Genomic DNA, 25,505 nt, shown 5'->3' with positions numbered 1-25,505 from the left:
AGGAACCGAAAAGTGACGAAAAACCGATAGAAGAAGAGAAACCAAAAACTGAAGATAAACCAAAACCAAAGTTTAGTTTCCAAACTAAACCAAGTCAACCTTCATTAGCTGGTATGGGTTGGCGTCAAAGACTTATGGCAGCAGGCGGTTATGTAAAGTAAAGAAAAAATATTTTTTTATTTTTATAAAAATGCCCCATATAGAATGGATAGAAAGTCTGCTAGAATAAAAGCAGAGTTACAAAGATATGGTTGGAGAGTTTCGAAGAATTTTAAATATAGGAAGGGAAGACCCATAAAAGTCTATGACAAATTGTCTGGTCTTCGCTACGAAATGGATTTGGAAACAGCACGTGCCAATTATCCAAACAGACTAGAGAGGTTAGAAGAAGAACGTCTTATGGACATGCCTTTCGATGTTAGTGAACCTCAAGTTGAAGGACACGACGGCTTTGCCAGATTCTACTGGAAACATGACGAACAATTGCATCCTTTGAGAAGGAAAAAAGGAAAAGGTGAAGACGCACATGCTCCCATGGAAAGAACAAGATATGCATATGAAAAGTATCGTGAAGTTAGAAGTCAAATTACATCTGGTCGAACCTTTACAGTAAACTTTGACGAAGGAAAGAACAAAGAAGGCTTCATGGGAGTACTTGCTGCAATTCAAGACGGAAATAAGAAAGGACACAATCTCAGATTGACCATAACAGATTTGGATGGTCACATTTACTATGCACATGGCAATGAACAAACAGCCGCAAAACTTCTTGACGCTTTCAAGACTACAAAGAGAGAACAAATGGTTGACTCCGACTCAGACATTTTGAATGCAATTGAAGGAATTGCAAGTGTCAAGTTCGAATGGTACCAACCTAACCCTCAAGCAGTCAGACAACATGCTGGATACTTCCCCTTCATAAATAAGTCTGACATTGACTTGACAAGGTATGGAATTTACAATTCAATTGAAACAATTGTCAATGAACCTTGCATTCTTACATGTCTCAGGAACTCTGGTCTTGTTACAGATGAGAAGATGAAGTATCTTGAGTCATGTGTGAAGACAAGGTACATTCTCAGAGGTCAATTGGCAAAAATTGCACCGTTGGCAAATGTCAATATCCGAGTCAACATACCTACAGCTAAAGGTTCTTCACATGACGACTATGTTGTTGACAAAGACTTACCATGGTTGAAGATTGTAATTGTCCACAACCACTTCATGTTGAACGAAAGTCTTACAAACCCATTCTTTGGTAAAAGTAAGTGCAACATTGTCAGAGCTGTCAACATTCTTTTCAAGAAAGGTTTGTTGGAACCAATTCCAGATGACAAGCTGACAGAAACTTTTGTACCAAAAGACGAAACAAACTTTTCATTGTTAGCAAGACCAAAAGTTGTTCCAGACAAAGTTCTAGTACAAAAGAAGTACACGGTTCCACAAGGGGTTGGTATGTTCAGATACCAACCTGAACCAGAAGAACTTCCAATGAGGTTGCAAGAACTTCAAGATGCTATAAACAAACTTCCATTGAGACATCCAATTGACGTCAAATTATATTGGAGAGCATCTGAGTTAGGTCAGAAGGTTTTATATGAAACAGGTTGCTTCGACGATGTTTATGAGATAACAGGAGAAGTTTCTCAGAAGATAAGAGACTCACTTGAATTTCCACAAACTGGACCAATTGGTTGCAACAAGTTCGACTCAGATGAAAAGATATACTATGTCGACCTTAACGCTGCATACATGAGGTTTGTCCAATATATTCCGACTGGAATTCCAAACGAAGATGGTGAGTTCCCGGGAAGGAACTATACAGTTGGAAAAGTCATACAACAACTGTATGATATTAGGAAAGCTTCAAACCCCAAACTTGCAATGACACTCAAATTGCTTATGAATTCGACATGGGGATATTCCATTAAGAAACCTCAAGAGATGAAGAGTAAACATTATGAGAAGGTCGACAACTTTGTTGAAGGGTTTTCTCCTTTTGTTTTGAAGTACGAATTCACTCAAGGTCAAAGTGGCTTAGTAACCACATTAAAACCTATTGTCGAACATTGGTCTTACCCTCAGTTCGCAAAGGCAGTCCTTGACAACTACAATGAGTTCTTCTCCGAAGTCAAATCCAAAGTCAAGGTTTACTATGAGAACATTGACGCACTCATGACGAACGAAGAAGGCTATAACAAACTCATTGAAATGGGAATGGTCGGTGAAAAGATGGGTCAATTCAAATTGGACAAAATTTTCACCGAAGTTCATGTCCTCTCCAAGCGTAAGTACTGGGGTGTTAAAGAAGATGGTGAAATAGTTAAACATTGCATGAAATAAAAAATTTTTATTCGAATTTGAATTTAAATGTGGGAATTCTTGGGAACGGGAAAGGCTTATTTACTTGAGGAACAGGTAAAGGTGGTGGAGGTGGTGGCAACCAGTCCATTTTATATTCCTTCCTAGCTAATTTCCGTTTAATTTCATGGTCGCCCTCGGAGTCTTTGAATCGGACAGGTCGAGTTACACCATTCTTGGTCTCAAACTCATATATAACCTGTTTGTCTGTATTGTTGTAAGACGAGTTACGGAAAGTGAGGTGAACCGAAAAAGTGACACTTATTTGGTCGGATAAATTCCCTATATATTTACTTGTCAAAAAAAATCAGACTTTTTTTGCTTTAAAAAATTTATAAGTTAATTATTGAGAACGAAGGTGAAAGGAAATGGATATCTCTTACCTTTCATTCCCTCGAGAAAGTTCAAAAACTTGGGTGCAATCAGTTCTGATTGCACCCAAGTTTTTGAACTTTGTATAAGGAATTGTTGGCTATGATGCACTGATCATGAATCAGTACATCATAGCCAACAATTCCTTCGCAAACAGCGGGAAACTTTGTCCGAATAGTTTAACATTCGGACAAAGTTTCCCAACTTTCAAGCCGAAATTCGCGGATACCATTCACCAACTAGCTCTTGCTATGATGGTTATTAAAAATCAAGATCTATATTAAATTCAAAATCTACTCAAAGTCACTAATGTTCGATTTCGGAGTGTCAAATTACTGTACTACAGTTGCTGCTTCTTCTGCAACTTGCGTATCTCTGTAACGAAGAAAAAAAATATGTAAATGTTTTAAAAAGTAAGTGTTTATTCTTATTAATCTGACTGAGCTTAGTAAGAAGATGTAATCGATATTGTTAATTTGTGTTAAAAATTAGATTTTATTTTCGATTTTAAAATATTACCGAATTAATTTCTTTGATTGGCTCTCCTCTCGCGGAAATGTTGAAGAGAAATCCTCAAATCCTTAATTTCTCCATCAACTTTCCAAAGGGGTTCTTTGGTGGTATCATATTTTTCGCTGATATCATAAAATTTGTTTGGTGTAAACCAGGTATGTATTTCTGGATTTTTTGGTAACTGTGTATGTGGTGTTGCGTTATAATTTTCGATTAAATTTTGAATTTGATCCCAAGCTACCTCATCAACTTGAATATTCTGCCAAAATCTTTCGATTTTGCCATTCATGTAAGGGCAGTGTGGTATTATCGTGATTGATTCGACGTTTGCATTTTTTAATAAATTTTTGAAAACACCGTAGTTTTCAAGCCCATTGTCACTCCATATGGCAAACGGTTTGCCATATACATCGAAACATTGTTGAATGACACGACTTGTTTGTGCCGCTTCTTTAGTTTCGAGATGTGACCAAGCCAAAATTTTTCGTGATTTATCGTCAATAACGGCATATAGATATTCACCTTGGCGATGATTTAAAAAGTGAATATCTACATGCCATATTTCATTAACGTAAAAAGCTTCGTATTTTGTTTGACCTTTTGCCTTTGAATTTTTTGGCGGTTGTGCAAGATTGAGAAGTTTGAAACATTTATTAACAGTTCTTTCGGAAAATTGAATGTTCAATAATTTACGGTCAAAATAATCTGTAGTTTTTTCAAATGTTGAAGTTGTATTTGTGCGTATTGAATATGGGTCATCTTCTGAATTTATATCCGATTCTGTATCAATTGAATTTGGACTTGATGAAAATAATTCTTCGGCTGATGAATCGTCGGAATTTGAAGAGATTTCTGATGATAACTGTTCAGATGAACTTGAAATGTCAGGAGAACTGTAATCAAACTCTGAATTTTGATTCCGTTGAGACAATTGTGGAATTGGAAAATGAATTTGAATATTTTGTTGATTTTGCATTTGCGATTCAAGTATCATTTGACGATCTGTTATAATTCGGCCGAAAGCCCGGGAAATTCCTATTTTTTGAACTTTATTATGTAAATTTTGGACAGTATTTATTAATTCTTGTGGTGGATCTTTTGGTTTTGGACCTGTACGTAATTTTGGAATTTCAATTTGATTGAAATTAAGAGCGTTTTTAAAAGTTTTATGTGATATTGTGGGAAGAATTCTTCCATCTGTTAAAGGGACATTTTGGAGAACGGTTTCGACGTTAATACCGCTTTGAATTTGTTGATTAGCTTGATTTAACCATTCTAAATCAATTAAATCGAAGATTCTACCACTCATTTGAAAATTATAAGTTTTGAAAAAAACCGTAAATCATTATTGAATCTAAAAATATTTATGTACAAAAAGTCGGTATATATTCTATAATTATTTAAAATAATGAAAAAGTTGATTTGTGAATCATTGAAATATTAATGCTGTTATATATATATATCAGATGATATAAGATGATTTTTTTAAATAAAAAATAAAATTTAATTTTTTAATTGTTAAAATAAGAATAGTAAGCTTGACAAGTAATTTAAGTTTTTGCTTTGTAAAGTTATTTGGTTGGCAAATGCATTGTGTCACTTTTTGTTTGAGTTCACTTTCCGTAATTTGTCTTATGATAGTATTTTCGTCGACTATGGCACGAGACACGAACATTGACCAAACGGACAAAAAGTGTCATTTCGGATGGTCAAGCAGCCAATCGCATTCGAGCACTTCGAAGAAGCCTTACGTTCCAAGGGAGAGGGTGTCTGGTGCAAGGCAGAGGTCATGAGACTCTACGAGCAGTACATCCTCAATGCCTGGGAGGACAAATCGTCCTTGAATTGGCAATTCTACCAACTCCTCTGGGACGACCTCCTACGCAACTGGGAAGATAACGAAAGAGCCCAATTCAAAGGTCGGGAGCTAATTTTCCAAATTACCATTAATAGTGCCTACTTATCCAACTAAACACTTAAATTTACTTGGGGTTTCCCCCTAAAATATTTTTTACTCTTAGAACCACTCGAGGTTCTCCTTACGGTTGTTGAGCTTGTCACCGTCAATGTGTCTGACCTTCGTCTTCTTGCCTGGATTTGGAACCCATTGAATTGCGACAAGCTTGCCCATGGAGTGTTGTGCATGAAAAATAGCGTGACTTCACTTTTGACAAAAAGTGACACTATTTCTGATGGTTTTGTCATTTATTTGTCAGATTTATAAATGGATAATAATGCTGTAAATCAGATATTAATTAAAAATATTTAAGATTTATGTTCGAATTGAAAAGCAAAATGATATTTTTTTAATTGAAAAACGTTAATATCTGATATTTTGAAGTTTTTAATATTTGTTAGTATCTTAAATTATTGAATGCATACATTTTTTATGTTCTCAATTTTAAAAAATTGTGAAGAATTTAGTTTTTTGGAGATGGATGTTTAATATTTGTGAGTGAGAATGCAAGCAGGAGTTTGGTACTTTAAGGCTAGGTTGAGATAGATTTCCCATTATATTATCTGTGAATATTTTGCTTGAAAATTCAAGATATAAAAATATATTATCAAAAAATTTTATATTTTTAAATACAATAGGGTGGAAATATAGTACGATGAGATAGCAATGATATATTTTATAATGGGAGGTAATCTGAAGATAAGTAGCAAATTTTATGCGATTTTGATTGGGAGTTGGAGGGTGTGAGTACTATAGCATGTAATAGTATCTCACACCCTCCAATTCTTCCTATGGCGCCGAAAAATTTTTGGTGAAATGCGACGACATTTCACCAAAAAATTTTCGGCGCCATATAGAGAACTATAGTCTGCGAGGTACTGATTCTATCTATGTACCTCGCAGACCATAGTTCTCAGCCAAAATGTCAAAAATTTCGGAAATTCGAAATAATTTTTTTTGAGAAAAAATTAACCGTTTAACATAATATTTATAATATTGCTTATTCAATTAGACGGATTAAAAATTATATGTTTTCTTTTTATTTTTTCAATTCAATTATTAGCTGACTCGAATTTGTATAAGTTTTTTAAAATAGATATCAAACATTAAATATAAAAAAGAAAACAATTAAGAATATTAAAGTAAATTCTTTATTAAGAAACAATAAAATGAAAATATAAAACTTTGTATGATTTGAGTGGATATTGAGAGTAATTTGTGAGTGTGCTTCAGCTGCATATGTAAGATTGTTCGGATTTAATTAAAAATTGTAAATTTTTTGTCTTTATATCAAACTATTCGACAAAACTTTGTATGATTTGAGTGGATATTGAGAGTAATTTGTGAGTGTGCTTCAGCTGCATATGTAAGATTGTTCGGATTTAATTAAAAATTGTAAATTTTTTGTCTTTATATCAAACTATTCGACAAAACTTTGTATGATTTGAGTGGATATTGAGAGTAATTTGTGAGTGTGCTTCGGCTGCATCCGCTAATTCCTTCTTCATTCTTAACATTCTTTGTTTTATTTAGAACTATATTATCTTATTTCTAAAAATAATACTGAATTTTTTAAAAAATCCAAATGTAATAAATGTAAGTGTTTATTCCTTAACTTCCTTTTTGTGATTTTTTGAATTTTCTTGTTTTTGAAATTATTTGTTAATCTCTAAGATTTTTTTCGAAGCCTGGTTCAGCGCAGAGATCTTTTGTCCATTTGGGGCCTCTTTCCCAGGCCTCAAATGGAGTCAATTTCTCCCCAAAGAGTTTGAATAATGCGGAGTGTTTCCATACCCTATTATACTGGGAAACAACATTGGGGATGAACTCAAAGACGTTCACTCCAGGGTTTGTCTTGAAAAGAGTCTCCCAACTCCTTTCAATTTTTCCATTTTCCTCTGGAGAGTACGGATGAGTTTTGAAATGTTTTATATTGAATTCTTGGCAAACCGCTTCAAAATCTTTTCCAATGAATTCTGTTCCATTATCTGTGAGAATTCCATGTGGAACTAATTTGACTAAATCAATTGCGTGACGAAATACTCTGGCAGTATTTTTCATTTCTTTTGTATCGAAAACATCCCAGCAAATAATGTATCTGCTTCTGTCATCAAGAAATGAAATTAAATATTGAAGGTTACCGTTATCGTCCTTCAGAAATTTCAAATCAGTATGCCACAATTGATTAACATATTGAGCAACGTATTCATGTGGATGTTCGTCGATTTTCTGATGCCTGTGAAATGTAAACAAATGTTGTTGATTGAAAATTTTGAAAGCATCGTTGAATGTAAATCTTTCGACTTTTTCGAAATATGATTCTTTGATCCTTTTGTATCCAATGTCATATTGTGCTTTAATTTCCAAAATTTTGTATACATCTTCCTCAAAAATTTTTTTCTTTGGTCTTCCTCTTTCTTTTATTGGATAGCCGAGTAGTACGAAAATTTTTTTCAAACGTTCTTTTCCTATTGAAAGTGTTTTTGCCGTATCTTCGAGAGTTACATTTGGATTATTAATGTATTCTTGATATTTTTCTTCAATTACGTTGAGAACCTGATCGGCGGGAACGGTTGGGAGTTGAAAAGTTTTAAGATCTTCTGGGTTTTCGAGACGAACCAAGATGTCTTCCATTTTTTAATTTGTAAATTTTTCAATTTTTCAAAAGATAATTTAAAAATACTAGTTATTTGATAAAATTTGTTTATTTTAAATAAAACAATTTTTTTTGAAAAAATTATATTAATGATTTGAAGGCAAAAGCCAAAAACTTAATAGATAAAATGCTCTTTCTATATAGATCAACTTCTATTATTAAATTTATAAAAATGGAGAGATTTTGCAAATTATTTTCTAATATATTATATTTATAATCATTTTATTTATCCCATTAATAATTGTGAACCCAGAACATCTTCCCTTCAAAGTGCCAAGCATCAACACACATTCTCACTCACAAATTTTTAAAACTCATTGCCAAAAATTTAAAAAACTCACAATTTTTTTTAAATTGATAACCCTCAAACCGTTTCCAATCAATAATTTGAGAGTCTATATGATAATGTAAAAGTTAAAACATTCAAGTATTTAAGTATTTCTTTAAAATATTAAGTTTTTTATTTTTCCAATAAAATTCTAATATCAAATATTTTTATTTAACGATTAATTTTATTTATATTTTTATAGTTTTTTTAAGAAAAAATATTGTTAGGGTTTTATGGATTTTCAATTAATATACAAGATAATTCATGAATGTATATATTTCCAAGTTTTTAAGGATGCAACACTTTACATTTGTAAACTGTCAAAAATGAAGTCACGCTATTTTTCATGCATTACAGCTTTGGAGACAACAGATGGAAAAGTTTACTTCACTGACCAACAGTTCATTATAGAACATCTCATTGACTTAGAGTCGAAATATTCTAAACTTTACAACAAACACAAAAAGTTGAAAGGAAAACAAAAACAAATGGCATATGATATTTATGAAGATGTTGACGACACAACTGTTCCTGCAAGTGAAGTAAAGTCAGAGGAACCGAAAAGTGACGAAAAACCGATAGAAGAAGAGAAACCAAAAACTGAAGATAAACCAAAACCAAAGTTTAGTTTCCAAACTAAACCAAGTCAACCTTCATTAGCTGGTATGGGTTGGCGTCAAAGACTTATGGCAGCAGGCGGTTATGTAAAGTAAAGAAAAAATATTTTTTTATTTTTATAAAAATGCCCCATATAGAATGGATAGAAAGTCTGCTAGAATAAAAGCAGAGTTACAAAGATATGGTTGGAGAGTTTCGAAGAATTTTAAATATAGGAAGGGAAGACCCATAAAAGTCTATGACAAATTGTCTGGTCTTCGCTACGAAATGGATTTGGAAACAGCACGTGCCAATTATCCAAACAGACTAGAGAGGTTAGAAGAAGAACGTCTTATGGACATGCCTTTCGATGTTAGTGAACCTCAAGTTGAAGGACACGACGGCTTTGCCAGATTCTACTGGAAACATGACGAACAATTGCATCCTTTGAGAAGGAAAAAAGGAAAAGGTGAAGACGCACATGCTCCCATGGAAAGAACAAGATATGCATATGAAAAGTATCGTGAAGTTAGAAGTCAAATTACATCTGGTCGAACCTTTACAGTAAACTTTGACGAAGGAAAGAACAAAGAAGGCTTCATGGGAGTACTTGCTGCAATTCAAGACGGAAATAAGAAAGGACACAATCTCAGATTGACCATAACAGATTTGGATGGTCACATTTACTATGCACATGGCAATGAACAAACAGCCGCAAAACTTCTTGACGCTTTCAAGACTACAAAGAGAGAACAAATGGTTGACTCCGACTCAGACATTTTGAATGCAATTGAAGGAATTGCAAGTGTCAAGTTCGAATGGTACCAACCTAACCCTCAAGCAGTCAGACAACATGCTGGATACTTCCCCTTCATAAATAAGTCTGACATTGACTTGACAAGGTATGGAATTTACAATTCAATTGAAACAATTGTCAATGAACCTTGCATTCTTACATGTCTCAGGAACTCTGGTCTTGTTACAGATGAGAAGATGAAGTATCTTGAGTCATGTGTGAAGACAAGGTACATTCTCAGAGGTCAATTGGCAAAAATTGCACCGTTGGCAAATGTCAATATCCGAGTCAACATACCTACAGCTAAAGGTTCTTCACATGACGACTATGTTGTTGACAAAGACTTACATGGTTGAAGATTGTAATTGTCCACAACCACTTCATGTTGAACGAAAGTCTTACAAACCCATTCTTTGGTAAAAGTAAGTGCAACATTGTCAGAGCTGTCAACATTCTTTTCAAGAAAGGTTTGTTGGAACCAATTCCAGATGACAAGCTGACAGAAACTTTTGTACCAAAAGACGAAACAAACTTTTCATTGTTAGCAAGACCAAAAGTTGTTCCAGACAAAGTTCTAGTACAACAAAAGAACTACGGTTCCACAAGGGGTTGGTATGTTCGATACCAACCTGAACCAGAAGAACTTCCAATGAGGTTGCAAGAACTTCAAGATGCTATAAACAAACTTCCATTGAGACATCCAATTGACGTCAAATTATATTGGAGAGCATCTGAGTTAGGTCAGAAGGTTTTATATGAAACAGGTTGCTTCGACGATGTTTATGAGATAACAGGAGAAGTTTCTCAGAAGATAAGAGACTCACTTGAATTTCCACAAACTGGACCAATTGGTTGCAACAAGTTCGACTCAGATGAAAAGATATACTATGTCGACCTTAACGCTGCATACATGAGGTTTGTCCAATATATTCCGACTGGAATTCCAAACGAAGATGGTGAGTTCCCGGGAAGGAACTATACAGTTGGAAAAGTCATACAACAACTGTATGATATTAGGAAAGCTTCAAACCCCAAACTTGCAATGAACTCAAATTGCTTATGAATTCGACATGGGGATATTCCATTAAGAAACCTCAAGAGATGAAGAGTAAACATTATGAGAAGGTCGACAACTTTGTTGAAAGGTTTTCTCCTTTTGTTTTGAAGTACGAATTCACTCAAGGTCAAAGTGGCTTAGTAACCACATTAAAACCTATTGTCGAACATTGGTCTTACCCTCAGTTCGCAAAGGCAGTCCTTGACATACAATGATTCTTCTCCGAAGTCAAATCCAAAGTCAAGGTTTACTATGAGAACATTGACGCACTCATGACGAACGAAGAAGGCTATAACAAACTCATTGAAATGGGAATGGTCGGTGAAAAGATGGGTCAATTCAAATTGGACAAAATTTTCACCGAAGTTCATGTCCTCTCCAAGCGTAAGTACTGGGGTGTTAAAGAAGATGGTGAAATAGTTAAACATTGCATGAAATAAAAAATTTTTATTCGAATTTGAATTTAAATGTGGGAATTCTTGGGAACGGGAAAGGCTTATTTACTTGAGGAACAGGTAAAGGTGGTGGAGGTGGTGGCAACCAGTCCATTTTATATTCCTTCCTAGCTAATTTCCGTTTAATTTCATGGTCGCCCTCGGAGTCTTTGAATCGGACAGGTCGAGTTACACCATTCTTGGTCTCAAACTCATATATAACCTGTTTGTCTGTATTTTCGTCGACTATGGCACGAGACACGAACATTGACCAAACGGACAAAAAGTGTCATTTCGGATGGTCAAGCAGCCAATCGCATTCGAGCACTTCGAAGAAGCCTTACGTTCCAAGGGAGAGGGTGTCTGGTGCAAGGCAGAGGTCATGAGACTCTACGAGCAGTACATCCTCAATGCCTGGGAGGACAAATCGTCCTTGAATTGGCAATTCTACCAACTCCTCTGGGACGACCTCCTACGCAACTGGGAAGATAACGAAAGAGCCCAATTCAAAGGTCGGGAGCTAATTTTCCAAATTACCATTAATAGTGCCTACTTATCCAACTAAACACTTAAATTTACTTGGGGTTTCCCCCTAAAATATTTTTTTACTCTTAGAACCACTCGAGGTTCTCCTTACGGTTGTTGAGCTTGTCACCGTCAATGTGTCTGACCTTCGTCTTCTTGCCTGGATTTGGAACCCATTGAATTGCGACAAGCTTGCCCATGGAGTGTTGTGCATGAAAAATAGCGTGACTTCACTTTTGACAAAAAGTGACACTATTTCTGATGGTTTTGTCATTTATTTGTCAGATTTATAAATGGATAATAATGCTGTAAATCAGATATTAATTAAAAATATTTAAGATTTATGTTCGAATTGAAAAGCAAAATGATATTTTTTTAATTGAAAAACGTTAATATCTGATATTTTGAAGTTTTTAATATTTGTTAGTATCTTAAATTATTGAATGCATACATTTTTTATGTTCTCAATTTTAAAAAATTGTGAAGAATTTAGTTTTTTGGAGATGGATGTTTAATATTTGTGAGTGAGAATGCAAGCAGGAGTTTGGTACTTTAAGGCTAGGTTGAGATAGATTTCCCATTATATTATCTGTGAATATTTTGCTTGAAAATTCAAGATATAAAAATATATTATCAAAAAATTTTATATTTTTAAATACAATAGGGTGGAAATATAGTACGATGAGATAGCAATGATATATTTTATAATGGGAGGTAATCTGAAGATAAGTAGCAAATTTTATGCGATTTTGATTGGGAGTTGGAGGGTGTGAGTACTATAGCATGTAATAGTATCTCACACCCTCCAATTCTTCCTATGGCGCCGAAAAATTTTTGGTGAAATGCGACGACATTTCACCAAAAAATTTTCGGCGCCATATAGAGAACTATAGTCTGCGAGGTACTGATTCTATCTATGTACCTCGCAGACCATAGTTCTCAGCCAAAATGTCAAAAATTTCGGAAATTCGAAATAATTTTTTTTGAGAAAAAATTAACCGTTTAACATAATATTTATAATATTGCTTATTCAATTAGACGGATTAAAAATTATATGTTTTCTTTTTATTTTTTCAATTCAATTATTAGCTGACTCGAATTTGTATAAGTTTTTTAAAATAGATATCAAAAATTAAATATAAAAAAGAAAACAATTAAGAATATTAAAGTAAATTCTTTATTAAGAAACAATAAAATGAAAATATAAAACTTTGTATGATTTGAGTGGATATTGAGAGTAATTTGTGAGTGTGCTTCAGCTGCATATGTAAGATTGTTCGGATTTAATTAAAAATTGTAAATTTTTTGTCTTTATATCAAACTATTCGACAAAACTTTGTATGATTTGAGTGGATATTGAGAGTAATTTGTGAGTGTGCTTCGGCTGCATCCGCTAATTCCTTCTTCATTCTTAACATTCTTTGTTTTATTTAGAACTATATTATCTTATTTCTAAAAATAATACTGAATTTTTTAAAAAATCCAAATGTAATAAATGTAAGTGTTTATTCCTTAACTTCCTTTTTGTGATTTTTTGAATTTTCTTGTTTTTGAAATTATTTGTTAATCTCTAAGATTTTTTTCGAAGCCTGGTTCAGCGCAGAGATCTTTTGTCCATTTGGGGCCTCTTTCCCAGGCCTCAAATGGAGTCAATTTCTCCCCAAAGAGTTTGAATAATGCGGAGTGTTTCCATACCCTATTATACTGGGAAACAACATTGGGGATGAACTCAAAGACGTTCACTCCAGGGTTTGTCTTGAAAAGAGTCTCCCAACTCCTTTCAATTTTTCCATTTTCCTCTGGAGAGTACGGATGAGTTTTGAAATGTTTTATATTGAATTCTTGGCAAACCGCTTCAAAATCTTTTCCAATGAATTCTGTTCCATTATCTGTGAGAATTCCATGTGGAACTAATTTGACTAAATCAATTGCGTGACGAAATACTCTGGCAGTATTTTTCATTTCTTTTGTATCGAAAACATCCCAGCAAATAATGTATCTGCTTCTGTCATCAAGAAATGAAATTAAATATTGAAGGTTACCGTTATCGTCCTTCAGAAATTTCAAATCAGTATGCCACAATTGATTAACATATTGAGCAACGTATTCATGTGGATGTTCGTCGATTTTCTGATGCCTGTGAAATGTAAACAAATGTTGTTGATTGAAAATTTTGAAAGCATCGTTGAATGTAAATCTTTCGACTTTTTCGAAATATGATTCTTTGATCCTTTTGTATCCAATGTCATATTGTGCTTTAATTTCCAAAATTTTGTATACATCTTCCTCAAAAATTTTTTTCTTTGGTCTTCCTCTTTCTTTTATTGGATAGCCGAGTAGTACGAAAATTTTTTTCAAACGTTCTTTTCCTATTGAAAGTGTTTTTGCCGTATCTTCGAGAGTTACATTTGGATTATTAATGTATTCTTGATATTTTTCTTCAATTACGTTGAGAACCTGATCGGCGGGAACGGTTGGGAGTTGAAAAGTTTTAAGATCTTCTGGGTTTTCGAGACGAACCAAGATGTCTTCCATTTTTTAATTTGTAAATTTTTCAATTTTTCAAAAGATAATTTAAAAATACTAGTTATTTGATAAAATTTGTTTATTTTAAATAAAACAATTTTTTTTGAAAAAATTATATTAATGATTTGAAGGCAAAAGCCAAAAACTTAATAGATAAAATGCTCTTTCTATATAGATCAACTTCTATTATTAAATTTATAAAAATGGAGAGATTTTGCAAATTATTTTCTAATATATTATATTTATAATCATTTTATTTATCCCATTAATAATTGTGAACCCAGAACATCTTCCCTTCAAAGTGCCAAGCATCAACACACATTCTCACTCACAAATTTTTAAAACTCATTGCCAAAAATTTAAAAAACTCACAATTTTTTTTAAATTGATAACCCTCAAACCGTTTCCAATCAATAATTTGAGAGTCTATATGATAATGTAAAAGTTAAAACATTCAAGTATTTAAGTATTTCTTTAAAATATTAAGTTTTTTATTTTTCCAATAAAATTCTAATATCAAATATTTTTATTTAACGATTAATTTTATTTATATTTTTATAGTTTTTTTAAGAAAAAATATTGTTAGGGTTTTATGGATTTTCAATTAATATACAAGATAATTCATGAATGTATATATTTCCAAGTTTTTAAGGATGCAACACTTTACATTTGTAAACTGTCAAAAATGAAGTCACGCTATTTTTCATGCATTACAGCTTTGGAGACAACAGATGGAAAAGTTTACTTCACTGACCAACAGTTCATTATAGAACATCTCATTGACTTAGAGTCGAAATATTCTAAACTTTACAACAAACACAAAAAGTTGAAAGGAAAACAAAAACAAATGGCATATGATATTTATGAAGATGTTGACGACACAACTGTTCCTGCAAGTGAAGTAAAGTCAGAGGAACCGAAAAGTGACGAAAAACCGATAGAAGAAGAGAAACCAAAAACTGAAGATAAACCAAAACCAAAGTTTAGTTTCCAAACTAAACCAAGTCAACCTTCATTAGCTGGTATGGGTTGGCGTCAAAGACTTATGGCAGCAGGCGGTTATGTAAAGTAAAGAAAAAATATTTTTTTATTTTTATAAAAATGCCCCATATAGAATGGATAGAAAGTCTGCTAGAATAAAAGCAGAGTTACAAAGATATGGTTGGAGAGTTTCGAAGAATTTTAAATATAGGAAGGGAAGACCCATAAAAGTCTATGACAAATTGTCTGGTCTTCGCTACGAAATGGATTTGGAAACAGCACGTGCCAATTATCCAAACAGACTAGAGAGGTTAGAAGAAGAACGTCTTATGGACATGCCTTTCGATGTTAGTGAACCTCAAGTTGAAGGACACGACGGCTTTGCCAGATTCTACTGGAAACATGACGAACAATTGCATCCTTTGAGAAGGAAAAAAGGAAAAGGTGAAGACGCACATGCTCCCATGGAAAGAACAAGATATGCATATGAAAAGTATCGTGAAGTTAGAAGTCAAATTACATCTGGTCGAACCTTTACAGTAAACTTTGACGAAGGAAAGAACAAAGAAGGCTTCATGGGAGTACTTGCTGCAATTCAAGACGGAAATAAGAAAGGACACAATCTCAGATTGACCATAACAGATTTGGATGGTCACATTTACTATGCACATGGCAATGAACAAACAGCCGCAAAACTTCTTGACGCTTTCAAGACTACAAAGAGAGAACAAATGGTTGACTCCGACTCAGACATTTTGAATGCAATTGAAGGAATTGCAAGTGTCAAGTTCGAATGGTACCAACCTAACCCTCAAGCAGTCAGACAACATGCTGGATACTTCCCCTTCATAAATAAGTCTGACATTGACTTGACAAGGTATGGAATTTACAATTCAATTGAAACAATTGTCAATGAACCTTGCATTCTTACATGTCTCAGGAACTCTGGTCTTGTTACAGATGAGAAGATGAAGTATCTTGAGTCATGTGTGAAGACAAGGTACATTCTCAGAGGTCAATTGGCAAAAATTGCACCGTTGGCAAATGTCAATATCCGAGTCAACATACCTACAGCTAAAGGTTCTTCACATGACGACTATGTTGTTGACAAAGACTTACCATGGTTGAAGATTGTAATTGTCCACAACCACTTCATGTTGAACGAAAGTCTTACAAACCCATTCTTTGGTAAAAGTAAGTGCAACATTGTCAGAGCTGTCAACATTCTTTTCAAGAAAGGTTTGTTGGAACCAATTCCAGATGACAAGCTGACAGAAACTTTTGTACCAAAAGACGAAACAAACTTTTCATTGTTAGCAAGACCAAAAGTTGTTCCAGACAAAGTTCTAGTACAAAAGAAGTACACGGTTCCACAAGGGGTTGGTATGTTCGATACCAACCTGAACCAGAAGAACTTCCAATGAGGTTGCAAGAACTTCAAGATGCTATAAACAAACTTCCATTGAGACATCCAATTGACGTCAAATTATATTGGAGAGCATCTGAGTTAGGTCAGAAGGTTTTATATGAAACAGGTTGCTTCGACGATGTTTATGAGATAACAGGAGAAGTTTCTCAGAAGATAAGAGACTCACTTGAATTTCCACAAACTGGACCAATTGGTTGCAACAAGTTCGACTCAGATGAAAAGATATACTATGTCGACCTTAACGCTGCATACATGAGGTTTGTCCAATATATTCCGACTGGAATTCCAAACGAAGATGGTGAGTTCCCGGGAAGGAACTATACAGTTGGAAAAGTCATACAACAACTGTATGATATTAGGAAAGCTTCAAACCCCAAACTTGCAATGACACTCAAATTGCTTATGAATTCGACATGGGGATATTCCATTAAGAAACCTCAAGAGATGAAGAGTAAACATTATGAGAAGGTCGACAACTTTGTTGAAAGGTTTTCTCCTTTTGTTTTGAAGTACGAATTCACTCAAGGTCAAAGTGGCTTAGTAACCACATTAAAACCTATTGTCGAACATTGGTCTTACCCTCAGTTCGCAAAGGCAGTCCTTGACAACTACAATGAGTTCTTCTCCGAAGTCAAATCCAAAGTCAAGGTTTACTATGAGAACATTGACGCACTCATGACGAACGAAGAAGGCTATAACAAACTCATTGAAATGGGAATGGTCGGTGAAAAGATGGGTCAATTCAAATTGGACAAAATTTTCACCGAAGTTCATGTCCTCTCCAAGCGTAAGTACTGGGGTGTTAAAGAAGATGGTGAAATAGTTAAACATTGCATGAAATAAAAAATTTTTATTCGAATTTGAATTTAAATGTGGGAATTCTTGGGAACGGGAAAGGCTTATTTACTTGAGGAACAGGTAAAGGTGGTGGAGGTGGTGGCAACCAGTCCATTTTATATTCCTTCCTAGCTAATTTCCGTTTAATTTCATGGTCGCCCTCGGAGTCTTTGAATCGGACAGGTCGAGTTACACCATTCTTGGTCTCAAACTCATATATAACCTGTTTGTCTGTATTTTCGTCGACTATGGCACGAGACACGAACATTGACCAAACGGACAAAAAGTGTCATTTCGGATGGTCAAGCAGCCAATCGCATTCGAGCACTTCGAAGAAGCCTTACGTTCCAAGGGAGAGGGTGTCTGGTGCAAGGCAGAGGTCATGAGACTCTACGAGCAGTACATCCTCAATGCCTGGGAGGACAAATCGTCCTTGAATTGGCAATTCTACCAACTCCTCTGGGACGACCTCCTACGCAACTGGGAAGATAACGAAAGAGCCCAATTCAAAGGTCGGGAGCTAATTTTCCAAATTACCATTAATAGTGCCTACTTATCCAACTAAACACTTAAATTTACTTGGGGTTTCCCCCTAAAATATTTTTTTACTCTTAGAACCACTCGAGGTTCTCCTTACGGTTGTTGAGCTTGTCACCGTCAATGTGTCTGACCTTCGTCTTCTTGCCTGGATTTGGAACCCATTGAATTGCGACAAGCTTGCCCATGGAGTGTTGTGCATGAAAAATAGCGTGACTTCACTTTTGACAAAAAGTGACACTATTTCTGATGGTTTTGTCATTTATTTGTCAGATTTATAAATGGATAATAATGCTGTAAATCAGATATTAATTAAAAATATTTAAGATTTATGTTCGAATTGAAAAGCAAAATGATATTTTTTTAATTGAAAAACGTTAATATCTGATATTTTGAAGTTTTTAATATTTGTTAGTATCTTAAATTATTGAATGCATACATTTTTTATGTTCTCAATTTTAAAAAATTGTGAAGAATTTAGTTTTTTGGAGATGGATGTTTAATATTTGTGAGTGAGAATGCAAGCAGGAGTTTGGTACTTTAAGGCTAGGTTGAGATAGATTTCCCATTATATTATCTGTGAATATTTTGCTTGAAAATTCAAGATATAAAAATATATTATCAAAAAATTTTATATTTTTAAATACAATAGGGTGGAAATATAGTACGATGAGATAGCAATGATATATTTTATAATGGGAGGTAATCTGAAGATAAGTAGCAAATTTTATGCGATTTTGATTGGGAGTTGGAGGGTGTGAGTACTATAGCATGTAATAGTATCTCACACCCTCCAATTCTTCCTATGGCGCCGAAAAATTTTTGGTGAAATGCGACGACATTTCACCAAAAAATTTTCGGCGCCATATAGAGAACTATAGTCTGCGAGGTACTGATTCTATCTATGTACCTCGCAGACCATAGTTCTCAGCCAAAATGTCAAAAATTTCGGAAATTCGAAATAATTTTTTTTGAGAAAAAATTAACCGTTTAACATAATATTTATAATATTGCTTATTCAATTAGACGGATTAAAAATTATATGTTTTCTTTTTATTTTTTCAATTCAATTATTAGCTGACTCGAATTTGTATAAGTTTTTTAAAATAGATATCAAAAATTAAATATAAAAAAGAAAACAATTAAGAATATTAAAGTAAATTCTTTATTAAGAAACAATAAAATGAAAATATAAAACTTTGTATGATTTGAGTGGATATTGAGAGTAATTTGTGAGTGTGCTTCAGCTGCATATGTAAGATTGTTCGGATTTAATTAAAAATTGTAAATTTTTTGTCTTTATATCAAACTATTCGACAAAACTTTGTATGATTTGAGTGGATATTGAGAGTAATTTGTGAGTGTGCTTCGGCTGCATCCGCTAATTCCTTCTTCATTCTTAACATTCTTTGTTTTATTTAGAACTATATTATCTTATTTCTAAAAATAATACTGAATTTTTTAAAAAATCCAAATGTAATAAATGTAAGTGTTTATTCCTTAACTTCCTTTTTGTGATTTTTTGAATTTTCTTGTTTTTGAAATTATTTGTTAATCTCTAAGATTTTTTTCGAAGCCTGGTTCAGCGCAGAGATCTTTTGTCCATTTGGGGCCTCTTTCCCAGGCCTCAAATGGAGTCAATTTCTCCCCAAAGAGTTTGAATAATGCGGAGTGTTTCCATACCCTATTATACTGGGAAACAACATTGGGGATGAACTCAAAGACGTTCACTCCAGGGTTTGTCTTGAAAAGAGTCTCCCAACTCCTTTCAATTTTTCCATTTTCCTCTGGAGAGTACGGATGAGTTTTGAAATGTTTTATATTGAATTCTTGGCAAACCGCTTCAAAATCTTTTCCAATGAATTCTGTTCCATTATCTGTGAGAATTCCATGTGGAACTAATTTGACTAAATCAATTGCGTGACGAAATACTCTGGCAGTATTTTTCATTTCTTTTGTATCGAAAACATCCCAGCAAATAATGTATCTGCTTCTGTCATCAAGAAATGAAATTAAATATTGAAGGTTACCGTTATCGTCCTTCAGAAATTTCAAATCAGTATGCCACAATTGATTAACATATTGAGCAACGTATTCATGTGGATGTTCGTCGATTTTCTGATGCCTGTGAAATGTAAACAAATGTTGTTGATTGAAAATTTTGAAAGCATCGTTGAATGTAAATCTTTCGACTTTTTCGAAATATGATTCTTTGATCCTTTTGTATCCAATGTCATATTGTGCTTTAATTTCCAAAATTTTGTATACATCTTCCTCAAAAATTTTTTTCTTTGGTCTTCCTCTTTCTTTTATTGGATAGCCGAGTAGTACGAAAATTTTTTTCAAACGTTCTTTTCCTATTGAAAGTGTTTTTGCCGTATCTTCGAGAGTTACATTTGGATTATTAATGTATTCTTGATATTTTTCTTCAATTACGTTGAGAACCTGATCGGCGGGAACGGTTGGGAGTTGAAAAGTTTTAAGATCTTCTGGGTTTTCGAGACGAACCAAGATGTCTTCCATTTTTTAATTTGTAAATTTTTCAATTTTTCAAAAGATAATTTAAAAATACTAGTTATTTGATAAAATTTGTTTATTTTAAATAAAACAATTTTTTTTGAAAAAATTATATTAATGATTTGAAGGCAAAAGCCAAAAACTTAATAGATAAAATGCTCTTTCTATATAGATCAACTTCTATTATTAAATTTATAAAAATGGAGAGATTTTGCAAATTATTTTCTAATATATTATATTTATAATCATTTTATTTATCCCATTAATAATTGTGAACCCAGAACATCTTCCCTTCAAAGTGCCAAGCATCAACACACATTCTCACTCACAAATTTTTAAAACTCATTGCCAAAAATTTAAAAAACTCACAATTTTTTTTAAATTGATAACCCTCAAACCGTTTCCAATCAATAATTTGAGAGTCTATATGATAATGTAAAAGTTAAAACATTCAAGTATTTAAGTATTTCTTTAAAATATTAAGTTTTTTATTTTTCCAATAAAATTCTAATATCAAATATTTTTATTTAACGATTAATTTTATTTATATTTTTATAGTTTTTTTAAGAAAAAATATTGTTAGGGTTTTATGGATTTTCAATTAATATACAAGATAATTCATGAATGTATATATTTCCAAGTTTTTAAGGATGCAACACTTTACATTTGTAAACTGTCAAAAATGAAGTCACGCTATTTTTCATGCATTACAGCTTTGGAGACAACAGATGGAAAAGTTTACTTCACTGACCAACAGTTCATTATAGAACATCTCATTGACTTAGAGTCGAAATATTCTAAACTTTACAACAAACACAAAAAGTTGAAAGGAAAACAAAAACAAATGGCATATGATATTTATGAAGATGTTGACGACACAACTGTTCCTGCAAGTGAAGTAAAGTCAGAGGAACCGAAAAGTGACGAAAAACCGATAGAAGAAGAGAAACCAAAAACTGAAGATAAACCAAAACCAAAGTTTAGTTTCCAAACTAAACCAAGTCAACCTTCATTAGCTGGTATGGGTTGGCGTCAAAGACTTATGGCAGCAGGCGGTTATGTAAAGTAAAGAAAAAATATTTTTTTATTTTTATAAAAATGCCCCATATAGAATGGATAGAAAGTCTGCTAGAATAAAAGCAGAGTTACAAAGATATGGTTGGAGAGTTTCGAAGAATTTTAAATATAGGAAGGGAAGACCCATAAAAGTCTATGACAAATTGTCTGGTCTTCGCTACGAAATGGATTTGGAAACAGCACGTGCCAATTATCCAAACAGACTAGAGAGGTTAGAAGAAGAACGTCTTATGGACATGCCTTTCGATGTTAGTGAACCTCAAGTTGAAGGACACGACGGCTTTGCCAGATTCTACTGGAAACATGACGAACAATTGCATCCTTTGAGAAGGAAAAAAGGAAAAGGTGAAGACGCACATGCTCCCATGGAAAGAACAAGATATGCATATGAAAAGTATCGTGAAGTTAGAAGTCAAATTACATCTGGTCGAACCTTTACAGTAAACTTTGACGAAGGAAAGAACAAAGAAGGCTTCATGGGAGTACTTGCTGCAATTCAAGACGGAAATAAGAAAGGACACAATCTCAGATTGACCATAACAGATTTGGATGGTCACATTTACTATGCACATGGCAATGAACAAACAGCCGCAAAACTTCTTGACGCTTTCAAGACTACAAAGAGAGAACAAATGGTTGACTCCGACTCAGACATTTTGAATGCAATTGAAGGAATTGCAAGTGTCAAGTTCGAATGGTACCAACCTAACCCTCAAGCAGTCAGACAACATGCTGGATACTTCCCCTTCATAAATAAGTCTGACATTGACTTGACAAGGTATGGAATTTACAATTCAATTGAAACAATTGTCAATGAACCTTGCATTCTTACATGTCTCAGGAACTCTGGTCTTGTTACAGATGAGAAGATGAAGTATCTTGAGTCATGTGTGAAGACAAGGTACATTCTCAGAGGTCAATTGGCAAAAATTGCACCGTTGGCAAATGTCAATATCCGAGTCAACATACCTACAGCTAAAGGTTCTTCACATGACGACTATGTTGTTGACAAAGACTTACCATGGTTGAAGATTGTAATTGTCCACAACCACTTCATGTTGAACGAAAGTCTTACAAACCCATTCTTTGGTAAAAGTAAGTGCAACATTGTCAGAGCTGTCAACATTCTTTTCAAGAAAGGTTTGTTGGAACCAATTCCAGATGACAAGCTGACAGAAACTTTTGTACCAAAAGACGAAACAAACTTTTCATTGTTAGCAAGACCAAAAGTTGTTCCAGACAAAGTTCTAGTACAAAAGAAGTACACGGTTCCACAAGGGGTTGGTATGTTCGGATACCAACCTGAACCAGAAGAACTTCCAATGAGGTTGCAAGAACTTCAAGATGCTATAAACAAACTTCCATTGAGACATCCAATTGACGTCAAATTATATTGGAGAGCATCTGAGTTAGGTCAGAAGGTTTTATATGAAACAGGTTGCTTCGACGATGTTTATGAGATAACAGGAGAAGTTTCTCAGAAGATAAGAGACTCACTTGAATTTCCACAAACTGGACCAATTGGTTGCAACAAGTTCGACTCAGATGAAAAGATATACTATGTCGACCTTAACGCTGCATACATGAGGTTTGTCCAATATATTCCGACTGGAATTCCAAACGAAGATGGTGAGTTCCCGGGAAGGAACTATACAGTTGGAAAAGTCATACAACAACTGTATGATATTAGGAAAGCTTCAAACCCCAAACTTGCAATGACACTCAAATTGCTTATGAATTCGACATGGGGATATTCCATTAAGAAACCTCAAGAGATGAAGAGTAAACATTATGAGAAGGTCGACAACTTTGTTGAAGGGTTTTCTCCTTTTGTTTTGAAGTACGAATTCACTCAAGGTCAAAGTGGCTTAGTAACCACATTAAAACCTATTGTCGAACATTGGTCTTACCCTCAGTTCGCAAAGGCAGTCCTTGACAACTACAATGAGTTCTTCTCCGAAGTCAAATCCAAAGTCAAGGTTTACTATGAGAACATTGACGCACTCATGACGAACGAAGAAGGCTATAACAAACTCATTGAAATGGGAATGGTCGGTGAAAAGATGGGTCAATTCAAATTGGACAAAATTTTCACCGAAGTTCATGTCCTCTCCAAGCGTAAGTACTGGGGTGTTAAAGAAGATGGTGAAATAGTTAAACATTGCATGAAATAAAAAATTTTTATTCGAATTTGAATTTAAATGTGGGAATTCTTGGGAACGGGAAAGGCTTATTTACTTGAGGAACAGGTAAAGGTGGTGGAGGTGGTGGCAACCAGTCCATTTTATATTCCTTCCTAGCTAATTTCCGTTTAATTTCATGGTCGCCCTCGGAGTCTTTGAATCGGACAGGTCGAGTTACACCATTCTTGGTCTCAAACTCATATATAACCTGTTTGTCTGTATTGTTGTAAGACGAGTTACGGAAAGTGAAGTGAACCGAAAAAGTGACACTTATTTGGTCGGATAAATTCCCTATATATTTACTTGTCAAAAAAAATCAGACTTTTTTGCTTTAAAAAATTTATAAGTTAATTATTGAGAACGAAGGTGAAAGGAAATGGATATCTCTTACCTTTCATTCCCTCGAGAAAGTTCAAAAACTTGGGTGCAATCAGTTCTGATTGCACCCAAGTTTTTGAACTTTGTATAAGGAATTGTTGGCTATGATGCACTGATCATGAATCAGTACATCATAGCCAACAATTCCTTCGCAAACAGCGGGAAACTTTGTCTGAATAGTTTAACATTCAGACAAAGTTTCCCGCTGTCAGAGAGGGAATGGAAGGGTAAGAGGTATATATTCATAATGTATACCTCTTACCCTTTCATTCCCTCGAGAAAGTTCAAAAACTTGGGTGCAATCAGTTCTGATTGCACCCAAGTTTTTGAACTTTGTATAAGGAATTGTTGGCTATGATGCACTGATCATGAATCAGTACATCATAGCCAACAATTCCTTCGCAAACAGCGGGAAACTTTGTCTGAATAGTTTAACATTCAGACAAAGTTTCCCGCTGTCAGAGAGGGAATGGAAGGGTAAGAGGTATATATTCATAATGTATACCTCTTACCCTTTCATTCCCTCGAGAAAGTTCAAAAACTTGGGTGCAATCAGAACTGATTGCACCCAAGTTTTTGAACTTTGTATAAGGAATTGTTGGCTATGATGCACTGATCATGAATCAGTACATCATAGCCAACAATTCCTTCGCAAACAGCGGGAAACTTTGTCTGAATAGTTTAACATTCAGACAAAGTTTCCCGCTGTCAGAGAGGGAATGGAAGGGTAAGAGGTATATATTCATAATGTATACCTCTTACCCTTTCATTCCCTCGAGAAAGTTCAAAAACTTGGGTGCAATCAGTTCTGATTGCACCCAAGTTTTTGAACTTTGTATAAGGAATTGTTGGCTATGATGCACTGATCATGAATCAGTACATCATAGCCAACAATTCCTTCGCAAACAGCGGGAAACTTTGTCCGAATAGTTTAACATTCGGACAAAGTTTCCCAACTTTCAAGCCGAAATTCGCGGATACCATTCACCAACTAGCTCTTGCTATGATGGTTATTAAAAATCAAGATCTATATTAAATTCAAAATCTACTCAAAGTCACTAATGTTCGATTTCGGAGTGTCAAATTACTGTACTACAGTTGCTGCTTCTTCTGCAACTTGCGTATCTCTGTAACGAAGAAAAAAAATATGTAAATGTTTTAAAAAGTAAGTGTTTATTCTTATTAATCTGACTGAGCTTAGTAAGAAGATGTAATCGATATTGTTAATTTGTGTTAAAAATTAGATTTTATTTTCGATTTTAAAATATTACCGAATTAATTTCTTTGATTGGCTCTCCTCTCGCGGAAATGTTGAAGAGAAATCCTCAAATCCTTAATTTCTCCATCAACTTTCCAAAGGGGTTCTTTGGTGGTATCATATTTTTCGCTGATATCATAAAATTTGTTTGGTGTAAACCAGGTATGTATTTCTGGATTTTTTGGT

General features: G+C 34.0%; 10 protein-coding genes across 10 annotated transcripts, besides 26 other annotated features; 9 read left to right on the top strand and 1 right to left on the bottom strand.

Annotated features, from left to right (window-relative positions):
- Positions 1–204: 204 nt before the first annotated feature.
- On the top strand, positions 205–1,032 carry TVAGG3_0111290 (uncharacterized protein; the record flags this gene model as incomplete). Its single annotated transcript, XM_051223184.2, has 1 exon — positions 205–1,032. A coding segment is annotated over one exon (828 nt), but the record flags the coding sequence as incomplete, so codon positions are not given.
- Positions 1,033–1,224: 192 nt separating this feature from the next.
- On the top strand, positions 1,225–2,097 carry TVAGG3_0111280 (DNA/RNA polymerases family; the record flags this gene model as incomplete). Its single annotated transcript, XM_051223170.1, has 1 exon — positions 1,225–2,097. A coding segment is annotated over one exon (873 nt), but the record flags the coding sequence as incomplete, so codon positions are not given.
- Positions 2,098–2,822: 725 nt separating this feature from the next.
- Positions 2,823–2,944: a mobile genetic element.
- Positions 2,945–3,216: 272 nt separating this feature from the next.
- Positions 3,217–3,249: a mobile genetic element.
- Positions 3,217–3,249: a terminal%2Cinverted (terminal inverted repeat of LTR63 transposon ID:TVAGG3_0111260).
- Positions 3,250–3,259: 10 nt separating this feature from the next.
- Positions 3,260–4,554: a mobile genetic element.
- A 397-nt stretch (positions 4,555–4,951) lies between these two features.
- On the top strand, positions 4,952–5,218 carry TVAGG3_0111240 (uncharacterized protein; the record flags this gene model as incomplete). The annotated part of the gene is made up of 1 exon (XM_051223183.1): positions 4,952–5,218. One exon carries the CDS (start codon positions 4,952–4,954, stop codon positions 5,216–5,218), a length of 267 nt encoding a protein of 88 aa, XP_051108169.1.
- Positions 5,219–6,745: 1,527 nt separating this feature from the next.
- Positions 6,746–6,798: a mobile genetic element.
- Positions 6,746–6,798: a terminal%2Cinverted (terminal inverted repeat of LTR286 transposon ID:TVAGG3_0111230).
- A 70-nt stretch (positions 6,799–6,868) lies between these two features.
- Positions 6,869–7,836: a mobile genetic element.
- Positions 7,837–7,893: 57 nt separating this feature from the next.
- Positions 7,894–7,946: a mobile genetic element.
- Positions 7,894–7,946: a terminal%2Cinverted (terminal inverted repeat of LTR286 transposon ID:TVAGG3_0111210).
- Positions 7,947–8,943: 997 nt separating this feature from the next.
- Positions 8,944–9,796, top strand: TVAGG3_0111200 (uncharacterized protein; the record flags this gene model as incomplete). Its single annotated transcript, XM_051223168.1, has 1 exon — positions 8,944–9,796. A coding segment is annotated over one exon (853 nt), but the record flags the coding sequence as incomplete, so codon positions are not given.
- A 1,573-nt stretch (positions 9,797–11,369) lies between these two features.
- Positions 11,370–11,636, top strand: TVAGG3_0111190 (uncharacterized protein; the record flags this gene model as incomplete). Its single annotated transcript, XM_051223167.1, has 1 exon — positions 11,370–11,636. The coding sequence occupies one exon, from the start codon at positions 11,370–11,372 to the stop codon at positions 11,634–11,636; it is 267 nt and encodes an 88-aa protein (XP_051108153.1).
- A 1,403-nt stretch (positions 11,637–13,039) lies between these two features.
- Positions 13,040–13,092: a mobile genetic element.
- Positions 13,040–13,092: a terminal%2Cinverted (terminal inverted repeat of LTR286 transposon ID:TVAGG3_0111180).
- A 70-nt stretch (positions 13,093–13,162) lies between these two features.
- Positions 13,163–14,130: a mobile genetic element.
- A 57-nt stretch (positions 14,131–14,187) lies between these two features.
- Positions 14,188–14,240: a mobile genetic element.
- Positions 14,188–14,240: a terminal%2Cinverted (terminal inverted repeat of LTR286 transposon ID:TVAGG3_0111160).
- Positions 14,241–15,366: 1,126 nt separating this feature from the next.
- TVAGG3_0111150 (uncharacterized protein) lies at positions 15,367–16,343 on the top strand (the record flags this gene model as incomplete). The annotated part of the gene is made up of 1 exon (XM_051223166.1): positions 15,367–16,343. A coding segment is annotated over one exon (977 nt), but the record flags the coding sequence as incomplete, so codon positions are not given.
- A 276-nt stretch (positions 16,344–16,619) lies between these two features.
- On the top strand, positions 16,620–17,375 carry TVAGG3_0111140 (DNA/RNA polymerases family; the record flags this gene model as incomplete). The annotated part of the gene is made up of 1 exon (XM_051223165.1): positions 16,620–17,375. A coding segment is annotated over one exon (756 nt), but the record flags the coding sequence as incomplete, so codon positions are not given.
- A 22-nt stretch (positions 17,376–17,397) lies between these two features.
- On the bottom strand, positions 17,398–17,637 carry TVAGG3_0111130 (uncharacterized protein; the record flags this gene model as incomplete). The annotated part of the gene is made up of 1 exon (XM_051223164.1): positions 17,398–17,637. A coding segment is annotated over one exon (240 nt), but the record flags the coding sequence as incomplete, so codon positions are not given.
- Positions 17,638–17,667: 30 nt separating this feature from the next.
- On the top strand, positions 17,668–17,912 carry TVAGG3_0111120 (uncharacterized protein; the record flags this gene model as incomplete). The annotated part of the gene is made up of 1 exon (XM_051223163.1): positions 17,668–17,912. A coding segment is annotated over one exon (245 nt), but the record flags the coding sequence as incomplete, so codon positions are not given.
- A 1,425-nt stretch (positions 17,913–19,337) lies between these two features.
- Positions 19,338–19,390: a mobile genetic element.
- Positions 19,338–19,390: a terminal%2Cinverted (terminal inverted repeat of LTR286 transposon ID:TVAGG3_0111110).
- A 70-nt stretch (positions 19,391–19,460) lies between these two features.
- Positions 19,461–20,428: a mobile genetic element.
- A 57-nt stretch (positions 20,429–20,485) lies between these two features.
- Positions 20,486–20,538: a mobile genetic element.
- Positions 20,486–20,538: a terminal%2Cinverted (terminal inverted repeat of LTR286 transposon ID:TVAGG3_0111090).
- A 997-nt stretch (positions 20,539–21,535) lies between these two features.
- Positions 21,536–23,674, top strand: TVAGG3_0111080 (DNA/RNA polymerases family; the record flags this gene model as incomplete). Its single annotated transcript, XM_051223162.1, has 1 exon — positions 21,536–23,674. The coding sequence occupies one exon, from the start codon at positions 21,536–21,538 to the stop codon at positions 23,672–23,674; it is 2,139 nt and encodes a 712-aa protein (XP_051108148.1).
- Positions 23,675–24,200: 526 nt separating this feature from the next.
- Positions 24,201–24,291: a mobile genetic element.
- A 159-nt stretch (positions 24,292–24,450) lies between these two features.
- Positions 24,451–24,541: a mobile genetic element.
- Positions 24,542–24,700: 159 nt separating this feature from the next.
- Positions 24,701–24,791: a mobile genetic element.
- Positions 24,792–24,950: 159 nt separating this feature from the next.
- Positions 24,951–25,015: a mobile genetic element.
- A 281-nt stretch (positions 25,016–25,296) lies between these two features.
- Positions 25,297–25,329: a mobile genetic element.
- Positions 25,297–25,329: a terminal%2Cinverted (terminal inverted repeat of LTR63 transposon ID:TVAGG3_0111030).
- A 10-nt stretch (positions 25,330–25,339) lies between these two features.
- Positions 25,340–25,505: part of a mobile genetic element that runs on past the window's edge.

The sequence above is a fragment of the Trichomonas vaginalis genome, chromosome IV (genome assembly GCF_026262505.1).
Source record: "Trichomonas vaginalis G3 chromosome IV, whole genome shotgun sequence".
In the NCBI taxonomy this organism is placed as follows: domain Eukaryota; phylum Parabasalia; order Trichomonadida; family Trichomonadidae; genus Trichomonas; species Trichomonas vaginalis.
Note: the sequence above shows the minus strand (reverse complement) of the source record. Positions and strands in the feature narration are given on the sequence as shown.